At 38.8% G+C, this 21,099-nt stretch overlaps 3 protein-coding genes across 11 annotated transcripts in view; 1 reads left to right on the forward strand and 2 right to left on the reverse strand.

Moving 5' to 3' along the window:
- Nucleotides 1-6,856, reverse strand: part of LOC111863000 (protein O-linked-mannose beta-1,2-N-acetylglucosaminyltransferase 1-like) — a 136,467-nt gene extending 129,611 nt beyond the window's left edge. The window contains exons 1-3 of one of the 6 annotated variants that reach the window (XM_033750892.1): nt 3,638-3,787; nt 3,276-3,463; nt 2,181-2,328 (exon numbers count right to left, since the gene is read on the reverse strand). In XM_033750892.1, coding sequence (XP_033606783.1) covers nt 2,181-2,320 — 140 coding nt within the window. In that variant the 5' untranslated portion in view covers nt 2,321-2,328; nt 3,276-3,463; nt 3,638-3,787. Of the gene's footprint in view, nt 1-2,180; nt 2,329-3,275; nt 3,570-3,637; nt 3,788-6,285; nt 6,450-6,759 lie in introns of those variants that run through there. The other 5 variants (XM_033750891.1, XM_033750893.1, XM_033750894.1 and 2 more) reach the window with 5 other exon arrangements.
- A 76-nt stretch (nt 6,857-6,932) lies between these two features.
- LOC111863024 (general transcription factor IIF subunit 2) lies at nt 6,933-17,018 on the forward strand. Of its 3 annotated transcripts, none has more exons than XM_023848959.1 (8): nt 6,933-7,022; nt 7,200-7,325; nt 7,716-7,789; nt 9,376-9,527; nt 11,653-11,739; nt 12,535-12,659; nt 14,441-14,584; nt 16,533-17,018. In XM_023848959.1, the coding sequence occupies exons 2-8, from the start codon at nt 7,251-7,253 to the stop codon at nt 16,665-16,667; spliced, it is 792 nt and encodes a 263-aa protein (XP_023704727.1). In that variant the 5' UTR covers nt 6,933-7,022; nt 7,200-7,250; the 3' UTR covers nt 16,668-17,018. The 3 variants fall into 3 exon arrangements, with proteins under 3 accessions (XP_023704727.1, XP_023704730.1, XP_023704728.1); XM_023848962.2 differs by having other exon boundaries at nt 6,957-7,019; XM_023848960.2 differs by having other exon boundaries at nt 6,957-7,325.
- A 1,268-nt stretch (nt 17,019-18,286) lies between these two features.
- LOC111863012 (multidrug resistance protein 2) overlaps nt 18,287-21,099 on the reverse strand; it is a 48,481-nt gene continuing 45,668 nt past the window's right edge. For both annotated transcript variants that reach the window (XM_023848944.2, XM_023848945.2), the window contains 2 exons: nt 20,132-20,284; nt 18,287-18,578 (listed from right to left, as the gene is read on the reverse strand). In XM_023848944.2, the coding sequence (XP_023704712.1) occupies nt 18,384-18,578; nt 20,132-20,284 (348 nt within the window). In that variant the 3' untranslated portion in view covers nt 18,287-18,383. The remainder of the gene's footprint in view (nt 18,579-20,131; nt 20,285-21,099) is intronic.

A 21,099-nucleotide genomic window follows, 5' to 3' on the forward strand; every position in this document is an offset into this window, starting at 1 on the left:
TCAGCACTTGCCTCTGATCTACTATTCTATTCCCCTGGGAGTCTTCAATGCCAATATTTTGAATCCCATGATTCTCTTTCCATCCTAGTTCTTTTGTCTTCATGTACATCAAATCATAACATCCTGTTCTTTGAAATTGTATAATCTCATTACATATCTTCCCAAGATATTCCTTTTTCAACCTGTCTGTGGCTCTTTTCAATTCATTCCTCAGTCTCCTGTATTTCCTCATGTCTTCTTCATTGTTGACATTCTTCCATTTCCTTCGCTCCTCCATTTTACTCATCATCTCCTGTGTAACCCATGGTTTTCTTGCTATCTTCTCAACTTTACCAATCAAATCACTGATAGTATCTAACATGCATTCTTTTATATTGTTCCACTGCACTTCAGCATTTCCGCTTTCACCTTCAATTGCACCGAGTTTCTCTTCTAGGGTCTCCCGCACGCTTTGTCTTTGAGCATATAACTTCTCCAAATCCTATCTAGGTCTGCGCTTTTGGANTTTGAAATCTTATAATTTTCTTCAACCTGGTTTGGAACTTAGCAACCAATGATTAAATATATTAGGGAAAAAAAAATACAAAACTGATGCAGTAAACACTGTATTGTAAATATTGCAGTAAATATATTCACCTTTTAGTCTGGTATGAAATTCTCCTCACATGCTGATTTGCTGTGATCCAAAACAAGACCTCTCTTGATCATGTCCACAATTAACTCTTCATAACTGTTCTTGTTTATGCTGTAAATACATTAAATAAATATTAAATATTTATCCTACAAAAATCTGGAGAAAATTCATTACCTAACTTTCTCACTAGAATTTTAATTCTACAGCAAACTGATATAACTTCTCTAAAGTAGAATATCTTTGATTGTGCATCATTATCATGCTCAACATGATTTACAGACACAAATACATTTTTGCATTTTTTAAAATTTGGTATTAAATTGTGTAACCTATGTAGGATTATCAATAGGAACACTATACTGCAGACCTTACTGTTCACACAGGACATTTCTTCTGTATGCTTATGTTTGCTGCACCCCAAAAAGATATTTTACAGAGAATCTAGTACTATACAAGGTGAAAATAAAGACTGGTACAAAGGATAACCAACAATGTTATAATGATATCATACCAATACATTTGAAACTTGAAGTCATATTGTCCTATATGATAATTATAGTTAAAATACCCCTGTTACATGTATTTATTTATGCAAATAGAGATATACATGTATGTTCTGGCTGAGAAGGTAGTTTCAACTGCATTTCAAGGAATGTTGGGATTATGTGACTGTACCAAACTTAACAGAACATCATTAATTGGTTAATTACTTCAGATACATACATATGTACGACACTCATGCAGTTCATTATGAAACCCTTGGGTTTTTAGATCAGGATATTTTTTCAATAAATGCCCTGTTTTTTAACTTTTAAGGGAGGCTTTGTTTTTCATTTGAACTGTTTAGTTCATACAAACAAAAGTACCCATTCATGGTCCAAGACATGGTAACTTTTCTTGTCAATGTCACAATATATGGCAGCCAAAATTATGCAGAAGGGATAACAGTCCAATAACACAAACATATGTGAACACGCTTCACATCTTAATAAAGCATACTGATCAGATTAAAACCTGAGAATGAGGATTCCAATTTTATCCAAAACTTCATTCCTCCTTGCATGTTGCTTTAATATTTGTAGCCATTCAACCTACTGGCACAAACGCAGAGTAAATTTCTTAATACCTTTGGGTGTTATGTATTAGATTTGTTATAAGAAACAGACAAGAAAGTTACAATTTTATCTGTTACAGTAATGAACTGCATGGGACATGCTAAGAAACAATTCAGATTTAATAAGAACTGACTACAGTAAACATGTCATTCACCTAAATTTCAATGTGCTACATGAAAAGTTTTGGGTCACTGACAATCTTACACCGGGGTCTCACTGAACAATCAGACAAACAGAATTTCATGTAACTGTTATTTGGACTAAATTTATAAAGTCTTAACAGTGTTCTGGTTAAGATAAACTGAGGAATTCCTTTACACAAGAATGTCTGTATCTTTTGCTTCATATTAACTAAAATGCTTTCTTACACAATGACAAAAATTATGAATATTCATTTGTTTCCATAAATAAAAGAGGAATGTCAACTAACTTTGAAAGAATGTTTCGTGAAGTAGACGTCTTGGAAGTAGGAATTCATGTTCAGACCTGAAGCACTGAAATGGTATGTCCGAGACATGTCTGGAATCACACACTGTCTGCCTTTCCAATCTTCAGGTAGCCGCATCCACATATTCCAGTCTTACATTTGGACATGTAACACAACATATAATTCTTACACTGGCATTATGATCAAGAAAGTTATTTGATCCCAAAAATGCAATCATTAATTTAACTATGATATATTTATTATGAGTAACCAGTTGTTTGAGCGTGTCATATCTGTCAAGCTCCAGACATTTCAGATGTCAGAAATATTAATGTTACAGTAATAACTTTATGGTACATTTCCGTACAACATATGTGCTATTATGTTCTGAAGTTATGTAATTTAGAAATAAATTATCTGTTAACATAACGCAACATACACAGGTCTATAAGGGACCAACTGAGGTGAAAATGTTCTGATCAACTGTAGACATGATGGGATGAATTAAATAAGCTAATATTTTAGTCAAGGATGACAAGATTCTGATGCATTTGTATTTTTTAATTTAAATATCTTCAAAACAATAAGACTTAGTGAAAATGTAGGCCTGTTTAGTACAAATTATAAATTCAAACTAAATTTATATGAATTACACTGCATAATGAGGAGCTTCATAACTTGTACTCTTCACCAAGTATAATTAGAATGATCAAGTCAAGGAGGATGCGGTCAGCAGGGCATGTAGCATGAATGGCAGAAACAAGGAATGTATATAGGATATTGGTGGTAAAGCCAGAAGGAAAGAGACCACTTGGAAGACCAAGACGTAAGTGGATGGGCAATATTAAAATGGTTCTAATAGAGATAGGATGGGATTGTATGGACTGGATTGGTCTGGCTCAGGATAGGGACCAGTGGAGGGCTCTTGTGAACACGGTAATGAACCTTAGCATTGCATAAAATATAGGGAAATTCTTGAGTAGCTGCAGAATTGGCGGCTACTCAAGAATTGCTCAGCTTCATGGAGTTAGTTTAACGAAGCAATACTGGAGATCCTCAGAAATCGACCTTCATTTTTCTCACAACAGTTACAGCGTACCTTTATGGCAAATATGACGACTGTGCCATCAGAAACCATGTTCAGAATGAGTGCCATGGCTTCGTCTTCGTGTGGTGAGTATGTATCAAACTTATGCTGGGCCATCACACTACCACTTGCCTGGTTCAGTACAATCACATGGACCCCTCACCCCTTGTGGTCTTCTCCAGCCTCCAGGATCTAGCAAGCTGCACTAACATTAAATTTCTCTCACTTCACCTCTCTAGTCTTATTGAGGTAATTTCATTACAAGAAAATTACTAAAAAATGGATTAATTATTATAAAAAAAAAGGTAAAGTTGTCCCTGTGCTTAACTAATTAAGCACTATACATTTGAGGGGGAATGGATGTAGAGACTCACATTTTCTTGACCTCCACAGCAGTTGGAAGAAAGTGGTCAGCTTCATGCTTCAGTTGCTTTAGCCCCGGAGAAAGAATCCCCAGTACCCATTGGATAGGAGGCTGGGTAGGCACCAAACTCGGTCTGGACGACACGGAGAAGTGAAAATTCTTGCCCAAACAGAGACTTGAACTCCGACTCCTTGAATGTCCAGCCTGTAGCCAGTTGCTATACTGACTGCACTATCCATATCTAAAGAAATGTAAAACGGGTATCTAAAACCTAATTTATAGGGAAGGGTATTTCCTTCAATTCTCCTCTTCTTATATATCATATTTATCACAATTAGCTTATACGGTTACACAAAACACATTGAAGTGAATTTGGTATACATTAGCTGCAGAGTTAAATGAGCATTCCACTATACCTGGCAAAAAAGCAATGTTATCCATGTAACAGTCCATGGAGGCCCATTGTGTTGTGAGACGTCCAGGCTCACACAGTTTCTAGGAATAGTAGTAGTGTGTGTATGTGTAAGGGCTGGTCCATAAAATCCGACCCTTGCACAGTGACCTTCAATGATCTGGCTCACATTTTCTAGACAATCGGCTCGCAGATGGTGATGAGGTTGTCAATTTTACATGTCGGCTGCCTCTTACCCCCAGGAAGATTCGTGGTATTCATTTCTGTTAGAGGCTGAGTCGACTCCAGGGCCATACTGCGGCTTGCAGGATTAGATCAACTCAGAAATCCAATGACCTCATTGGGAATTAAACCTGCGACCTTCCGGCTTGTAGCATAGTGCCTCAAACGACTATGCTACCATGTGCCCACAGTACATTTATTTGCTACCTGCTTCATGCTGGTTCCTTCATTTTCTTACACTTATACTCTGAAGATGGAGGTGACATGTTCCTCCGAAGCATCGGTTGGCTTTCAGTGTACTGCACAACATTATATTTCAGAATGTTTACATCTTCGTGATAGAAAAATTTCCGGATTCTGCATAAAATTTACAACGAAATTGTCCAATGTTTACAGTCTCATCAATGTTGTTCTATATTGTAGCATGTAGAGATGTTACCATGCATTGGCCAAGAGATAAGTAAAGTTACCAGAGCTGTTTCTAGGCAACGCTTCGTTAGAAACTTTCCCACAACAACGGATACATATGCAATAATAGAAATACTGTTGGAAACAGTATTTTCAACCTGGTCCATGCAAAGCGGTTATAAGGAAGACAAATGGGGCAACCAAGTCAGTTCTGTATGGAGGTTTGTGAAGAAAGTCAGTTGGGAGGGAGCCAACATTCAGAGAGGACTTGGGCACAGATGATTGGATTTATTGCACTTATACACTGAACTTGTAACTACAAGTATGTATAATATTACTTACTTACTCATGGAGCTGAGCCTTTCTGGAGGAGCCACCAATTCTGCAGCTACTCAAGAATTTCCCAGCATTTTATGGAACCCGAAGGTTCATTACCATGTTCACAAGATCCCTCCACTGGTCTCTATCCTAAGCCAGATCTATCCAATCCATACCATCCCATCCTATCTCTCTAAGATCCATTCTAATATTGTCCACCCACCTACGCCTTGGTCTTCCCTGTCTTCTCTTTCCTTCTGGCTTTCCCACCAATATCCTATACGCATTCGCCTCTCCCATTCATGGTACATGACCTGTCCACATCATCCTCCTTGACTTGATAATTCTAATTATACTTGGAGAAGAGTACAAGTTATAAGTAAAATATTACTGCTGATTTCCACACTAAGTGTTCTGTCTGCCTTCGCCAGTTCTTACATGGTAACAGCTATTCCTCTGTAATATTTTCACTAGACATACAGGTGCACAGGTAGACCGCACTAGTGATACATGCAACACGCAAAACTATGACAGCCGCAATAGAATACGACAGCATTCTCAAATGTTGACGTGCATGGAAGCACAGTGAACAAGCATACAGTGAAGCGGTCTCCCCAAAAGAAGGGAAATTGCCTGATGAAGGCCCATGTGGCCGAAACATGTCAAAAACCAGAACAAATATATGACTTAAGACATTTTAGAGAATTGGATAATCACTCTTAATGCACAGAATGCGCTTTTAATGCCCTTTTGACATGTAATGATTTTAACAACATCAAAAAGTGTCGAAATACATTTTTAGTGTGAAACTTATTCTGTCTTTTGAATTGTTGCATTATTGACGGATACTTTGATAATACGGATGATGCCTCAATGCAACGGAATGCTAAAATATAATATATCTTGTTTCTCTTATTGTTCCGTCATTACGGTTTGATGAATTCTGGTGGTGTACTCTGTGTTCTTGTTGATGTTGTGGAATTTGTTCTCTGTGTTATCTGAACCTGTGTGCAGTTTGTGGGGGGGGGTATTTTTTTTTATAAAAGGTTATCAACTCCATCCAGCGTGAGTGATATTTTTTCTCCTTTTTAATCTTTCATCCTTGACTTGTTTCGGTCTGAGAGACCATCTTCAGAACGACATATCAGTACTAGCTGAAACCACTATTATTATTATTATTATTTATTTCATCCATAGCTGTAGAGAATTACAACTGGACATGTCAAATACTAACAAAACTATTACAATGTGACTGGTAAATATCGATACATTCATACAGTATCATTAGAATTAGTCACCTGCGTTACGAGTTACGAGTCAGTCGTATGCCGGTGGAGTCCAGAATAATTTTTAGTTCCGGGGTTACAGATTAAAGACGAAACAGCTGGAAGATTTCATAGTGATCTGAAGTGCTAATTTGTGAGAGATCCGTTGCTAGAAGACGACTAGTGGAAACTGAGAACCCTAGTGCGTGAACCTATGCAACGGTGAACTGGGAGTAAATTAGCGATAGGGCTGTATTAATTGTAACTCAGAGAACTTGTAACCGAATTGCTAATAAATCTAATGATCCGATCTACAACCCATTACTACCCTACACGTGACATTATTAAGGAATACCAAACACATTGTGCTTACGTATTATACTCATTTTCACTTAATTGCAAAATCTTATTTCCATTCATATTCCAAACTTATTAATGCCACTATAAGTACCAGAAAACTTTACACTTTTCACGTTTCTTAAATTAAAAGCTGTTAAAATCTCCTACCTTTAACAACACGAACAACTCATAAGATCGCTGCCAATAAATACCGAATACAGTCTTCCAATTGATTTGAAGCGTAGATCCTGCAATGGTTTAACGAATTTACTGCCATCTATACGTTGAGCGAAACCTCCAATACTATCATTTACGGCGTCGGTAGCTTATATATATATATGTTTTTGTGTGTATATGTGTGTGTGTGTGTGTGTGTTTTCGGTAGGATGGTGTGGAACGGTGTGGAATATGAGCAGTAATTTATGATTGTGGTAGAGGAAATTCAATTTATTTCGTGTGATTAGGGTTACGTTACACTCATAAGAGTTGAAATAGTTGGCGTCAAGTTCTAATTACTGTTTGACGAAAATGTTCTAATTTTTACAAGATATCCATAATTTTTTCTGCATGTGTATTATATATAGTGTGTAACGTGGGTTATTTTTTAGGCTCACGTCTGAAACCAATTTCAAACCGTTTAACTACTAGAAACGTCCGTGATGTCCAACTCTAACCCACATGTTGATCGAGATTTAGATCTTTCAAATGCTGGCAGGGGCGTCTGGCTTGTTAAGGTATGTGTCCTTCATATCTTGAACATCGTTCAGAAATAACATGCTTACATTTCATGAAGCAAGTTGGCCTTCATTCTGGAGTGCCTGATTCGAATCTTAGCCATGACACTAGCTATGCTGACCGAGGTGTCTATGGTTTTTCCCCAATCCATCAGACATGACCTGCGATAGTACCTAAAATTAGGCCGCAGTCCCTATCAGGATTCGAACTCTAGCTGTCCAGCCCTAAGTCCATCACTATACTGACTGAGCTATTCAGACTTAAGTATGAAAACTTTATCTTAACTGTAACTTAGATTATGTTGTTCCTACTGACTTCAGATGGTAAACACTTCAGAAAAACCCAAGTATTACTTGCAGATAATTGTATGCAGTCTTAAATTTTTCTAGGTTCCAAAATACATTGCAAACAAATGGGAAAAAGCACCAGGTGATATCGAAGTTGGGAAACTGAAGATATCAAAGTAAGTGAAGCAGAAATGGTCAAATCATGATGTTTCTGTGATCTCATCTAACACATATCGGCCATGCAGAATCTATGTTACTGTCAAACATAACACAGCACAATAACAGTGATAGGCTTGTTAGCTACTTTAATGTTTTAATCAGAGTATAACTTGATCATTTCACTGTACCCTACTAGCATTCATTTAGCTATGGGAGTGACGTTATTAAGACATTATGATAACTGAAGGTCAGTATATTCTGGGATGGGACATCATATAATCCATATAGTCTGGTAGATCATCACCTCCATTTCAGAGGAACATGCTGCCTCCATCTTCACGGTAGGAGAGTCCCGATGAGGTCATTGGATTTTTTTTAGTTCACCTAATCCTTCCAGCTGCACTATGTCCCTGGGGTTGACTCAGCGTCTAACAGAAATGAGTACCAGGAATTAATTAAATAATTTTCCTGGGGAGTAAAGTGTGGCCAGCGTGTAAGGCTGACAGCCATACCGCCATCTTTGAGCTGATTGTCTAGAAAATGTGGGACCCTCAACATCTCACAACCCTATGGGCCTTCACGGCCTGTTGTAGGGATAACTTTACTTTTTTACTTTACTTTACCTTGAAGATGGAGACATACATATGGATTAGGTAGATCCATACCAGGTATGAAGCTCACACAATAGTCACTGGTAATATTATGGCCACCTGAGATTTGATGCTATGTAGCATGGTATAATAGTACCAACATTGTAGAAGAACTTGTTACCTTCATCTTCTGGGCCAAGTATCACTGAAGGTTGACAGACGGTACAATATGTGTGCTCAAGGTTCATTACAAAGAATGCTGCCTTCTGGGATGTGGCATTATGTAGATCTTGTGTGAACTGACGTTTCAGAGGAATGTATTGCCTCCATTTTTGGAGTGAGTGAGTAACCAGCCTGAGCAGGTGGTTGCAGACTGAACCACCAGTCGAAAACATCCAGCTATAGAAGAACAGGAAGAGAGGGAGAGTGGCCACATGGGAAATCAATAGATAGGAGAGGGGAAGGGTCTGTAGAGATGGGCAAACAGGCATCAGGTCAGAGCCAATATAGGATCATGCTGGGGGGGGGGGGGGGCCAGGGCTATTGAATGAGCACTGACCCAATAGCCTTGGGGCTAAGCTGCCAAGCGTGCATTGACCTGTGTAGCCTTGTAGATCTGGCTGATCCCTGAAGATGGAGATGATATGTTCCTCAGAAATGTCGGTTCACACAAGATCTACATGGCGCCACATCCCAGATGACAGCTTTCTTCATAGTCACCCCCTTGAAAACCTCACATCTTACAAGGCTCATTTCCTTTTGTCCAGAAGATGGAAGCAGCAGGTTCCTCCAAATCTCCAATAGCAATTCCAAAAATACACATTTGTCACATCCCAAAAAGACCATAAGTTAAGTCAGACTGTTTAGCAGATATGTGCAATGAAATGTGATTTTGTTAAACTACAAATGACAGAAGGGCACACAAGGCATTGTATTTATAAATGGCTTGATATTACATAAATGTATAAGTATTTCATAATATTTGAACCAGTTCACCATTTATGACCTAACAGAAATCCTGGGCAGAAGGTGCAAGTGTCACTCACGCTGTCAGAGTCTGTGCTGTGCCTGAAGGAACCTGGGGAGGAGACCATTCCTCGTGATCACCGTCTTGATGTTTCTGCAGTTACCCGCCAAACACTTGGCATCTTCTCTCATATCACACGTATGGTAACCATTTCGTTAGGTTTCTGTGGGTTTTGGTTAATGGGGTACATGATAGCATAGTTGGTAGAGACACTGTTCCACAAGCCAGAATGTCACAGGTTCAATTTCAAGTGAGGTCATTGAATTTTTCATTTGACCTAATCCTGCAATCTGCACTATGGCCCTGGGGTCGACTCAGCCTCTAACAGAAATGAGTACCAGGAATCTTCCTGGGAGTAAAGGGCGGGTGGCTGACAACCTCACCACCATCTCTGAGCCGATTGCCTAGAAAATGTGGAAGCCTCAACATCTCACAACCCTGTGAGCCTCCATGGTCTGTTGCAGGGATAGCTTTACCACTAAGGGGCCCATACACATACAAGTATAGAGTATTTTGATGTTAAAGCAAGTGATACATATAGTAACGACTATGCTTTTCGGGGTTAAGTCATAAAGGTAGATATGTCCCTGTGCTTAACTAATTAAACACTACACCATGAAGACATATGGGGGAGTGGATGTATAGATCCACGTGTTTGTGACCTTGACACTAATTGTAGTTGAGTGTTCAGCTTCACGCCCTGGCCGCTTTACCCCTGGGGAAAGAGCCCCCAATACCCACTGCATAGGAGACTGTGTGGGCACCAGAAATGATCTGGATGACACAGAGAGGAAAAAAATCTTGCCCTACCAGGACTCAAACTCTGACCCCTTGGACATCCATTCTGTTGACAATTGCTATGTTAACTGCAGTATCCTGTCTCCCAAAGGGTTAAGTCACAGTTCCTCAAACTATGGGTCGCAGGGGGGGTGGTTGCCTCTGAAAGATAAGGAATTATTTAAAATATAATTGTATGTGTGTACAGTTTTGGCAAGTCAGTGAGATGTAATATGAGTACTTTCAGAAAATGTATGTGGAGCCAGCTAACAATTTTAGTGAATTCCTTCATGACTGTACAGGAACATTTCATGGCTTTTTGTAGCTCTAAAGCTATGTAGATCCTTACTGTCAGCCTACAGTCTGATAGACCCACAAAAATGTGAAGAACTTAATTTTTCATGAACCCTGGGGAGAAGACATTTAGATAATCCCTGAATGAGTGTCTGAAGGCTTCCAGAGCCATCATACAGTAAAATGTGGTCATGGGTCCCATGGGACTAGGAGCAACAAATCAGTGCTGGCAAGGACCAGCAGCAATTTAGCAGTCAGTCACACCCCCTGGGTTAAGTTTGTGTTTCTGATACTATTTACACAGTATCTTTCAAGAATGTTAATGGATACCAGTGTTAGCAACAGAATTTCAGTCTCCAAGTTCCTAATATTTATAGTTCAGGTTCTTCCTTCATCATCTGCAATTACTAAAAAAAAAGGTAAAGTTGTCCCTGTGCTTAACTAAGCACTGTGCTGTAAAGATGTATGGGGGAGTGGTTGTATAGATCCATGTACAATTACAAAAAACAGTGTTGAAATTATTCTTAAGCAAAAAATAATAAATATTTGCCCACATTTATTCTTCTCTTAATTTCTGATCCTTAATTTTATATTTGGCTCCAAAATTCATAAATGTTTATACATTTTCCTACAATTTTATTTCCTAATGTTGCTCACCAGATGGTATTACAGTGAGGAAGTCAAGGGGGATAATGTGAGTGGAGCTTGTATGCATGGAAGAGATGAGAAGTGCAGAACGTAAGTCAGAAAACATGAAAGGAAGAGACCACTGGGCACACCTTTGTAGACACACTGTAATGTACTGTGAGTGCTGCATGTTTCTGGTTGAAATGGAGATCTGACAACAGTGCTGCGTTCTTCAGCCTAAGTAAGGGTTTGCCGAATTGAACACAGGCACAGCCCCGCTATTCAAATGGATAGAATAATAATGATATGTATCTCGAAGGAATAAGATATGAAGATATGAATTCTCTGGCTTGGTAGGGTCCAGCAGCAGTTAAGCACAGGTTTCTTAATAGGCAGGGGAATTTCAGTAGCTGAGCAATTGTCACCTTCCCCAAACACACTATGTTTCTTAGAGATATATTTTAGTTTTGCGGAGTGTTTATCGATTTCACTGGATGCCTTACTTTCACTCTACATTGATCTTAAACCAAATTATTATGTCTTCACATTCATTTCCTCATGACAGCCTCAAACTCAGATTCAGTGGTGCCAGAAACTGAAAAACTCAGTATGGAAGGCAGAATCGTGCAGAAGTTGGAGTGCCGACCATATGGTAAGTTGTACATACATATTGTTCAGAGAGACTATGATAAATTACCGAAATCCTGAGATGTTGGACTCAAAAATAGTTAATTAATAATTTGATGTTGTCATCCTCTGGTTGCTACATGTGAAAAAGAATCTCCATATATTGTAATTTTCTTAGAAGGTGAATCTGTCAAATTGTTAATCGATACATATTTCCCTTCAAGGATCATACCTTAGAAAGTAATAAAAAATATATATTATTTTCATACATTAAACTCACAAAATGTAAATCTCTTAACAGCTTTTGTACTTATTAAATATCCCTCTTGTTGTAACATGTAAGGTGAGGTGATCAATTTATTAACCCTTTAACTGCCAAGCCCAGCCATAAAACTACCTGCTCGAAATACAAGTGTTGCTTTGGGGTGAATGCAGTTGTACAGAGAAACCCACAATATTTCCATAAAATGACCTTGAAAAAACAACAGTGGAATTTAATGTGTAAGTCTATTCTTTCCTGCAAACATCAGTATGTCATGCCTAGTACCATATAGTGACAGAAGCACTATATTAATTAACTATGAGCTTTGGCAGTTTTAATGCAAACATACCCAAGCTGATGTAATTGGTACTTAGCACACAGAGTTAAATACATTGAAATATCTAATTCTGTCATGATTTCTGCAGCTGATGAAATTGCATCACTCATTTTGACTTTAATGCCTTCATTAAAAATAAGGGAAACTGGATTAGACAACCCACCTCCAGAATTACTTCCACACTTTGTGAGCAGAGACATAGCTTTTGCCTTTCCTTACAGCGGACAGTTGCTACATGAAGTTGAAAGTGGAGAGTATTCGAAAAGCCTCTGTCCCAGTGAGACAAGTACAGCAGCTGGAGAGGGTAGTTCACAACTTCAAACCTGTGTCTGATCACAAACACAATGTAAGTTATATTTAATTGTGATCACGGTATTTAGGGATGTGATAGATGACAACATGATCTCAATATTCACTGCCTCAGCAACCTGCAGACTCATATTTCATTGTGTCTAACTGCTGCTAGAAGTAGCATTGTTATACAGATTCACCAACAGTGGTGTACTAAGGAAGTTCACTCAAGTGTAACACTTGTGACTTTATATTCGGGAGGTGGTAGGATGACGACGATCTTGATAGAGGCTTTTTCTTAGTTTTGTTCAATCCCTTCTGGCCAATACTGGGATAGTACCTTAAATTAGGCTATGAGTTCATCTATCCAGTCAGTGCTATGTGGTCACAGTTAGTGACTTAAAAAACTCTGTGGCTTTTTAGTCCACAAGTGAACTGTATCAAATGAGCGACTGCTGCTTGTCAGCGAAGTTAGTGCCAAATTTTGCAGATGGAGGGTGTCGCGTGGTCAGCACAACGGATTCCCATGGCCGTTAATCTCGGTTTTATAGACCAGAGTCGCTACTTTTCCATTCAAGTAGCTCCTCATTTATCTTCACGAGGCTGAGTGAGCCCCATTCTAGACCCACTACTTCTCAGAAAATCTGGTAGTGCTGGGAATCGAACCTGGGACTCTGGATCTGTAGCCAGGAACTCTGACTCCTAGACCACAGAGGTGCCCTTCTCAATTAGTAACACCACCATTAAATGAACTACAGATAAATATACAGTGGTGGTGTGGTGTTTTTTCTGTGAATGCTGATAATGTTTTAATATGACTAAGTGATTCATAGTATACTATATAATGGAGATAGTTACCAGATGACTCTTTGTATGTGTTAATTGTGGAGTACAGCATTAATGATTGACCTTCATATTCGTACTGGAAACGAATATGGGAGAAAGCAGGTTAAGTTAATATTGTCCAGAAGCGTATATGACAAATGATGATTCCTGTTGAATTCTCAGTGGCTGTTAGACCGTCATCTTTTAATAAAGTTCAGAGCCACGAAGATTTCCGAGTCATAGTTTTGAGACATGGAAATCCATTAGTGACATACAAACATCATGAAAGTAGGAAACACTGGCTTCTGGTGTGTTACATTTTATAGTCTGCTAAAAGTTTTCTTACGTCATGGAGGAATGCACTGCTCTGCTGAAGATGACAGTGGTACATTTGTCCAAAATGCCAATAAAATGTCCATAAATCGGCTTCACATCCTAATCTTCAGTGTAAGAACCCCAAAACTCAAAATTGACCTCACTAATTCAGACTGATTGGGAGTGAACCCTTGTCCAAATTTGTGAAGTCCAAATTATAGAAGTGATACTGGAAATATGTTCAAGGAAACTATAAAATGGACTTCATATGTCTTTTTAGACAATACAGCTTTGTTTTGAAACTTAATCATAAAATAAATTTGTCACAAAATGCAAACATTGACATCATCCTTAAAATAATTTTAGGTAGTGGCAATACAACTGTATTTTGAAACTTAGATTGTATATCATAAAATGAACTTACTTGTCATGAAGTGTAAATATGCAAGTTTTGACTTCAGGCATAAAAACATCTTAGGCAGCGGCGATGTGATCATCAAGGTCATGATGTGCAAAAGAAAAACAGTTGTCCAAATTATCGCAAATTCCCAGTTAGTGAGGTCTCACTATATTATGATTTCAAATGATAATTTCAAGCAAGCAGAAAGACTGTCATTACAGCAGGTACTGAGTTTGTGCCATGCCTTTAGGAATGCTGTAGAATGCAAGCCATTTTGTTTTGGTTGCCTCTCATAGATTGAGTATGAAGAGAAGAAGAAGGCAGAAGGTAAAAAGGCTCGTGATGACAAGGAAAGTGTTCTTGAGATGCTGTTTGCTGCCTTTGAGAAACACCAGTACTACAATATTAGAGACCTTGTGAAAATTACTCGTCAGCCAATTGTAAGTTTTTGAGAGGAAAAATAAAATTGTTTTTATCTGAATTCTTTTAATATGTATACTGTGCTTTAATTTTGTGTGTGTGCGCATGCACAAAAACTGCCATTTTAGTTACTGGAATCATGGACCATAATCCTTCATTATTCTTCCTTCTACATTCCCACTTTTATGTAGATCATCTACCAACCAAGCCTCTTCTTTTATGTTTACCTAAAGCTCCTTGTCTTCAGTTTTATACCATTTTATTCCTTCCTTCTGCATGACATCTTTTAATCTATTATTCCCATTTTGATTTGAGCTTTCATCATGGCTGTTGTCCTTTTATTTTGATATTCAAAACTTTAATTCCCATAGTACCTTATTTCATTATTAAAATATCCTTCAATGTGTGTATCTTTAAATTCTTTTCTTTCCTTTTATTATCCCTTCTATGTTTCTTAAAAAGTCTCAATTCATTTGCTGTTAGTCTACCAAAATCTGCCTTTATTCATGCCCATATTTTTGCTTCATGTGTCAAAATGAGCACACAGTAATTATTACCATAATTAGTCATGAAAATATTCCATTCAAATTATATACATTATTTTCATACTGAACCATGTTTAAATAACAATATGCATATAGGGGATTAGTAAAGAGTGTATTTCATTGTTTATGTGTGGGGTTTGTGTATTATCTAGCTGTATGTAGTCCACTATGCATGATACAGACAGCAGTGACAAGGCAGGATGGTAGCATAAGGCTGGATAATATTTCACTAACAGGTTCTTAATATTGAAGTTATTTCTGTTAAAGAGATTTCCTCAGATTTGCCTAATTTTATGCTAACGTACGGTGAGATTTTTAGACAGTACTGTTGTGAAATGAGGTTATGCATTATGTGCTGGAGCACCATAGCTCCTGTTATTCTAGTTCACTTGTGTGGATAAGGACAATTTAACTGATTCATTTAATTTCGTGTCTCAATATGCCATATGTGAGATAAACAGTGGAACAGGTAATTATCATGTGTGATACATATTTGGAAAGTGGATCTGCATGCAAAGTAAGAAGATTCCAGCATTCTCTTTCTGCATAGGGGAACTATTCTTAGATTTTAAATAAAATCAGACAGGATCATCACTGGACAGTGAAACTGGATAAGATCATCATCTCTGTTTCTGAACTGCAGTATCATGAATTAGTTTGGCTTTGAGTAATCACAGGAGGATGGTTTTATGCATCATAATAATCAAATTTGCTCTGAAACCCATGATGGATTTCTCATTTAAAGTTTCTTTAGGGAGCAGTAGATTTGTACTCAAGATAAAATTGTCCGTGTGCTTAATTAATTAAACACTACACCATGAAAGCTTGTGGGTGAACAGATGTATAAATCCTTGTATCTTGACCTCAGCATTACATGTAGCTGAGTGGTCAGTTTCACACCCCAGCTGCTCTACCTCAGGGGGGGGGGAAGAGCCTTCAGAACCGATCTGATAGGAGGCTGGGTGGGCCCCACAACCAGTCTGGACAACATGGCAGGGAGAAAAACCTTGCCTCTACTGAAACTCGAACTCTAGCCATCCAGCTTGTAGCCAGTCGCCATACTGACTGCACTTTTGTTCACTAAATTAAGGATAATCTTAAATGGAAGAAATTCAGCAGAGGTTATTGACACAGGATCATTGAAATAGGTCATTAAAAGACTCTGAAACTGAGAAACATAAAATGTTGAGTCCTGTGTCCTGGGAAGAGACGCCGTGTAATAGTAGACAGGTCCTAATATTTTGAGGAGTCTGCCACCTCCATCTTTAAGGAGTCTTCTACCCTGAAGATGCAGGAAGTAGATTCCTCTGAAATAATGGTACTTTTATACCAGACTGCATGGTATCACATTTCAGAAGAGAGCAATCTTCATGTTTGCCATTGTAAGAACCTCACATATCACAAAATTTGCTTTGTCTGTCAGGTATATCTGAAGGAGATTCTGAAAGAAGTGTGCAACTACAACTTGAAGAATCCTCACAAGAACATGTGGGAACTTAAGCCTGAGTATCGCCACTACAAGGATCAGGTGCCAGCTCCTGCATCCGCAGACAACTGACAGTGTCTCCTCAAACCTACACTGTGTGTTAAGCATGGTCTTGTAATATGATCTCTGAAACCAAAGTGTTGTTCTAACAGACTTGTTACAGATTATATTGTAATACAGGCTATAATCACTTAGTGTCAGGATTACAGTTTTTTGGAGACAAAAATGTCGCATGTTCAGATGTCTCCATAAGAATCAAATTAAGTAGCCGAGATACATTCTGCTGATCCAAGCAGCAAGCTTACAAATGAAAAATATAATAAAATTTTATGAGGGACATAATGCTAAATGATTAAGGAAAGTAAATGTAGATATCATTTTGTATATTATATATATATGTTAATCATTACTTGTACCTCATCAGTGTTGCTTCTTATTTCTTGCTTCCTCTGCATTTCCTTCCCTTTTGGCTTCCTTGATGACTATCAATCTGGTTTATTCTTGCCATACTGCTTTCTGTAACAGACTATGACACTGTTGGCAGCCCCGGAGACTTAAGATCTCTATTTGGCTCTATTTTGTGTATCATATTGAGTCAAAGCAAAATGGCAACTATGTGGAGAAATATAAGAGACTAACAGTGTGAAGTGACATTAGATTGCAACACTGAAAGTAGTTCCTCCACAAAGGAGGAGAGAACAATTTAAAGACATGTCTGTAGATCTTAAAGCAACTGAAAGTAGAACTACAAATATCGGTCAGTGACATTAATACTGTTCAAGGAATGTAGAAGTGGTCCCAAATTTGTCAGCAACATTTCCAGAGAACATACTTCCTCCATCTTCAGGGTTGGCTGTTCAAGGCCGCTGCTTGCTTTCTCAATTTAATCTTCTTCCCTGAAGATGGAGGCAGTATTTTCCTCTGAAATATCAATAAACTACATGGAGAGCACTCCTTAGTGTCCCATTACTGTAGACACTTCAAGGTACAGTGACCTGAGAAGGTGTATATTTTTTTTATTGCTAGTGGAGTGGACTGAGTCCCTTGTAGTGCGGCCACTTCTGGCCTATTGTACCAGCTCCAGATGATAGGTGAGGGTAATTGTGGAGCAACTGGTGGAATGAAGATTGGCAGGGAAAACCACAGTACTCTGAGAAAACCTGCCTCAGCACCACTTTGTCGACCATAAATCCCACTTGACCAGACCCGGGATCAAACCTGGGCTGCCGTAATGGGAAGCCAGCGACTAACCGCTTGAGCTATGGCGAGGCCTAAGTTGTATATAAATGACAATAAAGGTAATTATTTGTTGAATAGCTACAAAGACACTACACTTACTTTGTCATATATACCACATGCATACCAGTAAAATGGCCAAATGCGCTGAATATGTGAAGCAATTTAAAGATCATGACTGGCTGGTTCAAGCATTAAGAAGACAGTTAACAGGCCTGGCAGCATGCACATATGGTTTGACATTTTTTACCTGAAACTTAATTATACACACCAAAAGACAGAGTACAATGAAACTTCCACTTAACGTTTATCGATTTAACGTTTTCCTTCCAGTTTTTATTAACGTGAATTCAGTAATCGTGCTGTTAGGTTGCCCCAATTTTGTGTCTAGATACACTGCTTCCTGAAGAGGAAATGGTGTATATGTTGTACATATTTGAAAGTTGAAACAAAAAGGTTTTTAATCACATTTATTTCATTACATATAGTTTCACATATAAAGAGGCGGGTATCACAGAAATGCAGACTATGTTAAGAAGAGTGAAGCTGTAATTACAATCCTTGTGCTCGCACCAGTTCATAATACCTTCCCCTTAATTCCATCAGGAACTCGTGGGGACCTTGCTCTACAACCTGGCCTCTATGTATCACAGCTATTATGTCAGCACTTTGTATAGTTGACAGCCGATGGGCAATGATTATACATGTGCGCCCTTGACGGGCAGAATCCAGTGCATTTTGTACGACCTGTAAAGGAAATGAAATGACTGGTCAAGGAAGTCAGAACATTAGGACTGAGTGATATATCACCTGGTACCAGTGATCACAGGTTTTGTCTGTTTTAACATCTGTAATCACTGCTGAATTATGGAAATCAGACAGCTGTTCATAGTTAGATCTCTTTTGTTCGTCATGCAGTGGCTTAGTAAGTTTATGGATTCATGATGAATGGAGTGACACTTGACCAGAATTTTCTTCGAGTTTCTTTAGGGTTCCCTTGCTATTCACTACGGTACCACTGCTCCACACTCATCTCCTGATGTGGACAGTTGGCCCTGTGCAGACAGAACATTATCACATCCTTGGGTTTAAGTTTGGGGATTTGTATCTCAGCTGGCACTTGCCATGGGGATCTGTGGCGCTGACCATGTGACACCCTCTATCCACTAAAGTTGCCACTAACTTTGCCGACAAGCAGCAGTCACTCGGTCAGTATAGTTCGCTTGCAGACAAAACCACAGATTTTTTTCGTTTGTTTTTTACATGAAGTCGAATTTAAAAAGATGTCTTGTAAGTGAATGAAGTGTCAAAACCAGAATTTAAGAAATGCCTAAAAATGTGCGTCAATATTTATTATTTTTTCATTAAGCCCATCAGGTCACACTGGAGCAACAGTGGTGGCTGACACTGATTCTGCTAAGAACTTCTGATGTAAGTCTGGCATGAAGCAGCAGAAGTTTTTGCCATCTGTGCAGTACTTTGTTAACTGTGAAGTCTGAATATTTTATTTAAACTGATTTAATATGTAGTATGTAAAATGCTTAAAATTATGCCATGCAAGCACAGGGCAGGGGCGTAAAGCTCCATACAGTCTTAGTCTCAGTAGCAGCAGAGTGGTCAGCTTTATACTATGGCTGCCTTACCCCCAGGGAATGAGCCCTCAAGATCAATTGGACAGTATGGTCTGAATATGATGGCAAGAAGAAGAGTAATTGCTAGTCCTAAAAATTGATCCAATTTCAAATCTGTAGCCAGCCACTTTACTGACTAAGCCTCTGGTGATACTTGCAGTTATTCTGGATATGATGAAAGGAATCCTTTGATAAGAACCAAACACAGGACATTCAGTCCATACATAACACCTCGCTTTACTCAGTATCAGCATTTCTAGGGATACTCATAAGTAGTAAGGTAAAAATGTCCCTGTGCTTAACTAATTAAGTACTACACCATGAAGGTGTATGGGGGAGTGAATGTATAGATCCACATTTTCTTGACCTTGGCACTAGCTGGAGGTGAGTGGTCAGCTTCATGCCCCGGCTGCTTTACCCTCAGGGAGAGCCCCCCTTGTACCCATTGGATAGGAGGTTAGGTGGCCCAAGAGCCAGTCTGGACGACATGGAGAAGAGAAAAATCTTGATCTATCAGAGCTTGAACTCCTACTCCTCGGTCATCCAGTCCGTAGCCAGTCACTATACCAACTACACTATCAAGCATTAATTAATCTCACTGCAAAAGTTTCAATTCTCTAAACATATACAGATTAAAACCTGTAACTGCATGGCAGAATGGGCACCAACCTTCTCACAACTCGCATCCAGAGCAGATGTTGCCTCATCAAGCAGCAGGATACAAGGATTCCTCACCAGTGCTCGTGCAATTGCGATCCTCTGCTTCTGTCCACCCGACAGCTGGGATATTCCAGTCTGACTTCCGGCCATGGTATCATAGCCCTGCCATAAAATCACAAATACTCAAAGACTATGATATGACTTCATATTTCCCAGTATTAAAGCTATGCTGTTTCTGCTATCAGTAATGGGACTGTATAGTATCAATGATGGGATGATCAATGAATGTGAAGCAGTTAATGGAATGAGAAGGAAACCAAAGTACTTAGAGAAAATCTGCCACAGATCCCACATGACGTGACCTGTAATTGAACCTGGGTTAGCATGATGGGAAGCTAGCAGTTAACCACCTGAGCTATGGCACAGCCGTAACATCTAGCTGGCCTGTTACAAATATTACAAAAGAGAAGCCTGAGAGAGTTGAGGTTCTCATGGCAATGAGTAGTGACACATGTTAGTAATCCCTTCACCTGGCAGGTTAAGTTTCCTGTGTGCCCCTTCTGAGCCCTTCAAATGGCTTGCTGTTGCCACTGTGTACAGAAGTATCACTTTTCCCACACATATCTCTCACATGCAGCTTGTTGGAACTCAAAGGAGTCAAAATCTATGTCAATCATTAATTGTTTTTTCAGTTCTTATCCTTATCTGTTTGACTTGCAGTATGGGGACTGCGAATTGAATTAGTGAAGATTACAGTTTTCTGGGCCATGATGCCACATTGGCATCATCTTGCAAATCTTCACATATTTCCAAGCATCTCCTTTATTGTTCCTTTTTTAGTTTGATGGAGGGGGAGATGGTGGCACTGCTTACTAATGTCTTTTTTACAGTACTGCCCAACTACTGGTGAAAATGGCAGCTAATTCATTATTAATTTAAAATTGAAAAGTGTTAATTTCTATCGTCACCATCAGCAG

Source organism: Cryptotermes secundus, unplaced genomic scaffold (genome assembly GCF_002891405.2).
Source record: "Cryptotermes secundus unplaced genomic scaffold, Csec_1.0 scaffold1016, whole genome shotgun sequence".
In the NCBI taxonomy this organism is placed as follows: domain Eukaryota; kingdom Metazoa; phylum Arthropoda; class Insecta; order Blattodea; family Kalotermitidae; genus Cryptotermes; species Cryptotermes secundus.

Excerpts from the sequence above, each read along its gene's own strand:
- LOC111863024 (XM_023848959.1), top strand. The coding sequence starts at position 7,251 with ATGTCCAACTCTAACCCACATGTTGATCGAGATTTAGATCTTTCAAAT. Across the intron at positions 9,528-11,652 it reads CATCTTCTCTCATATCACAC|CCTCAAACTCAGATTCAGTG; the intron begins GTATGGTAACCA and ends TCCTCATGACAG. Across the intron at positions 11,740-12,534 it reads GTTGGAGTGCCGACCATATG|CGGACAGTTGCTACATGAAG; the intron begins GTAAGTTGTACA and ends CTTTCCTTACAG.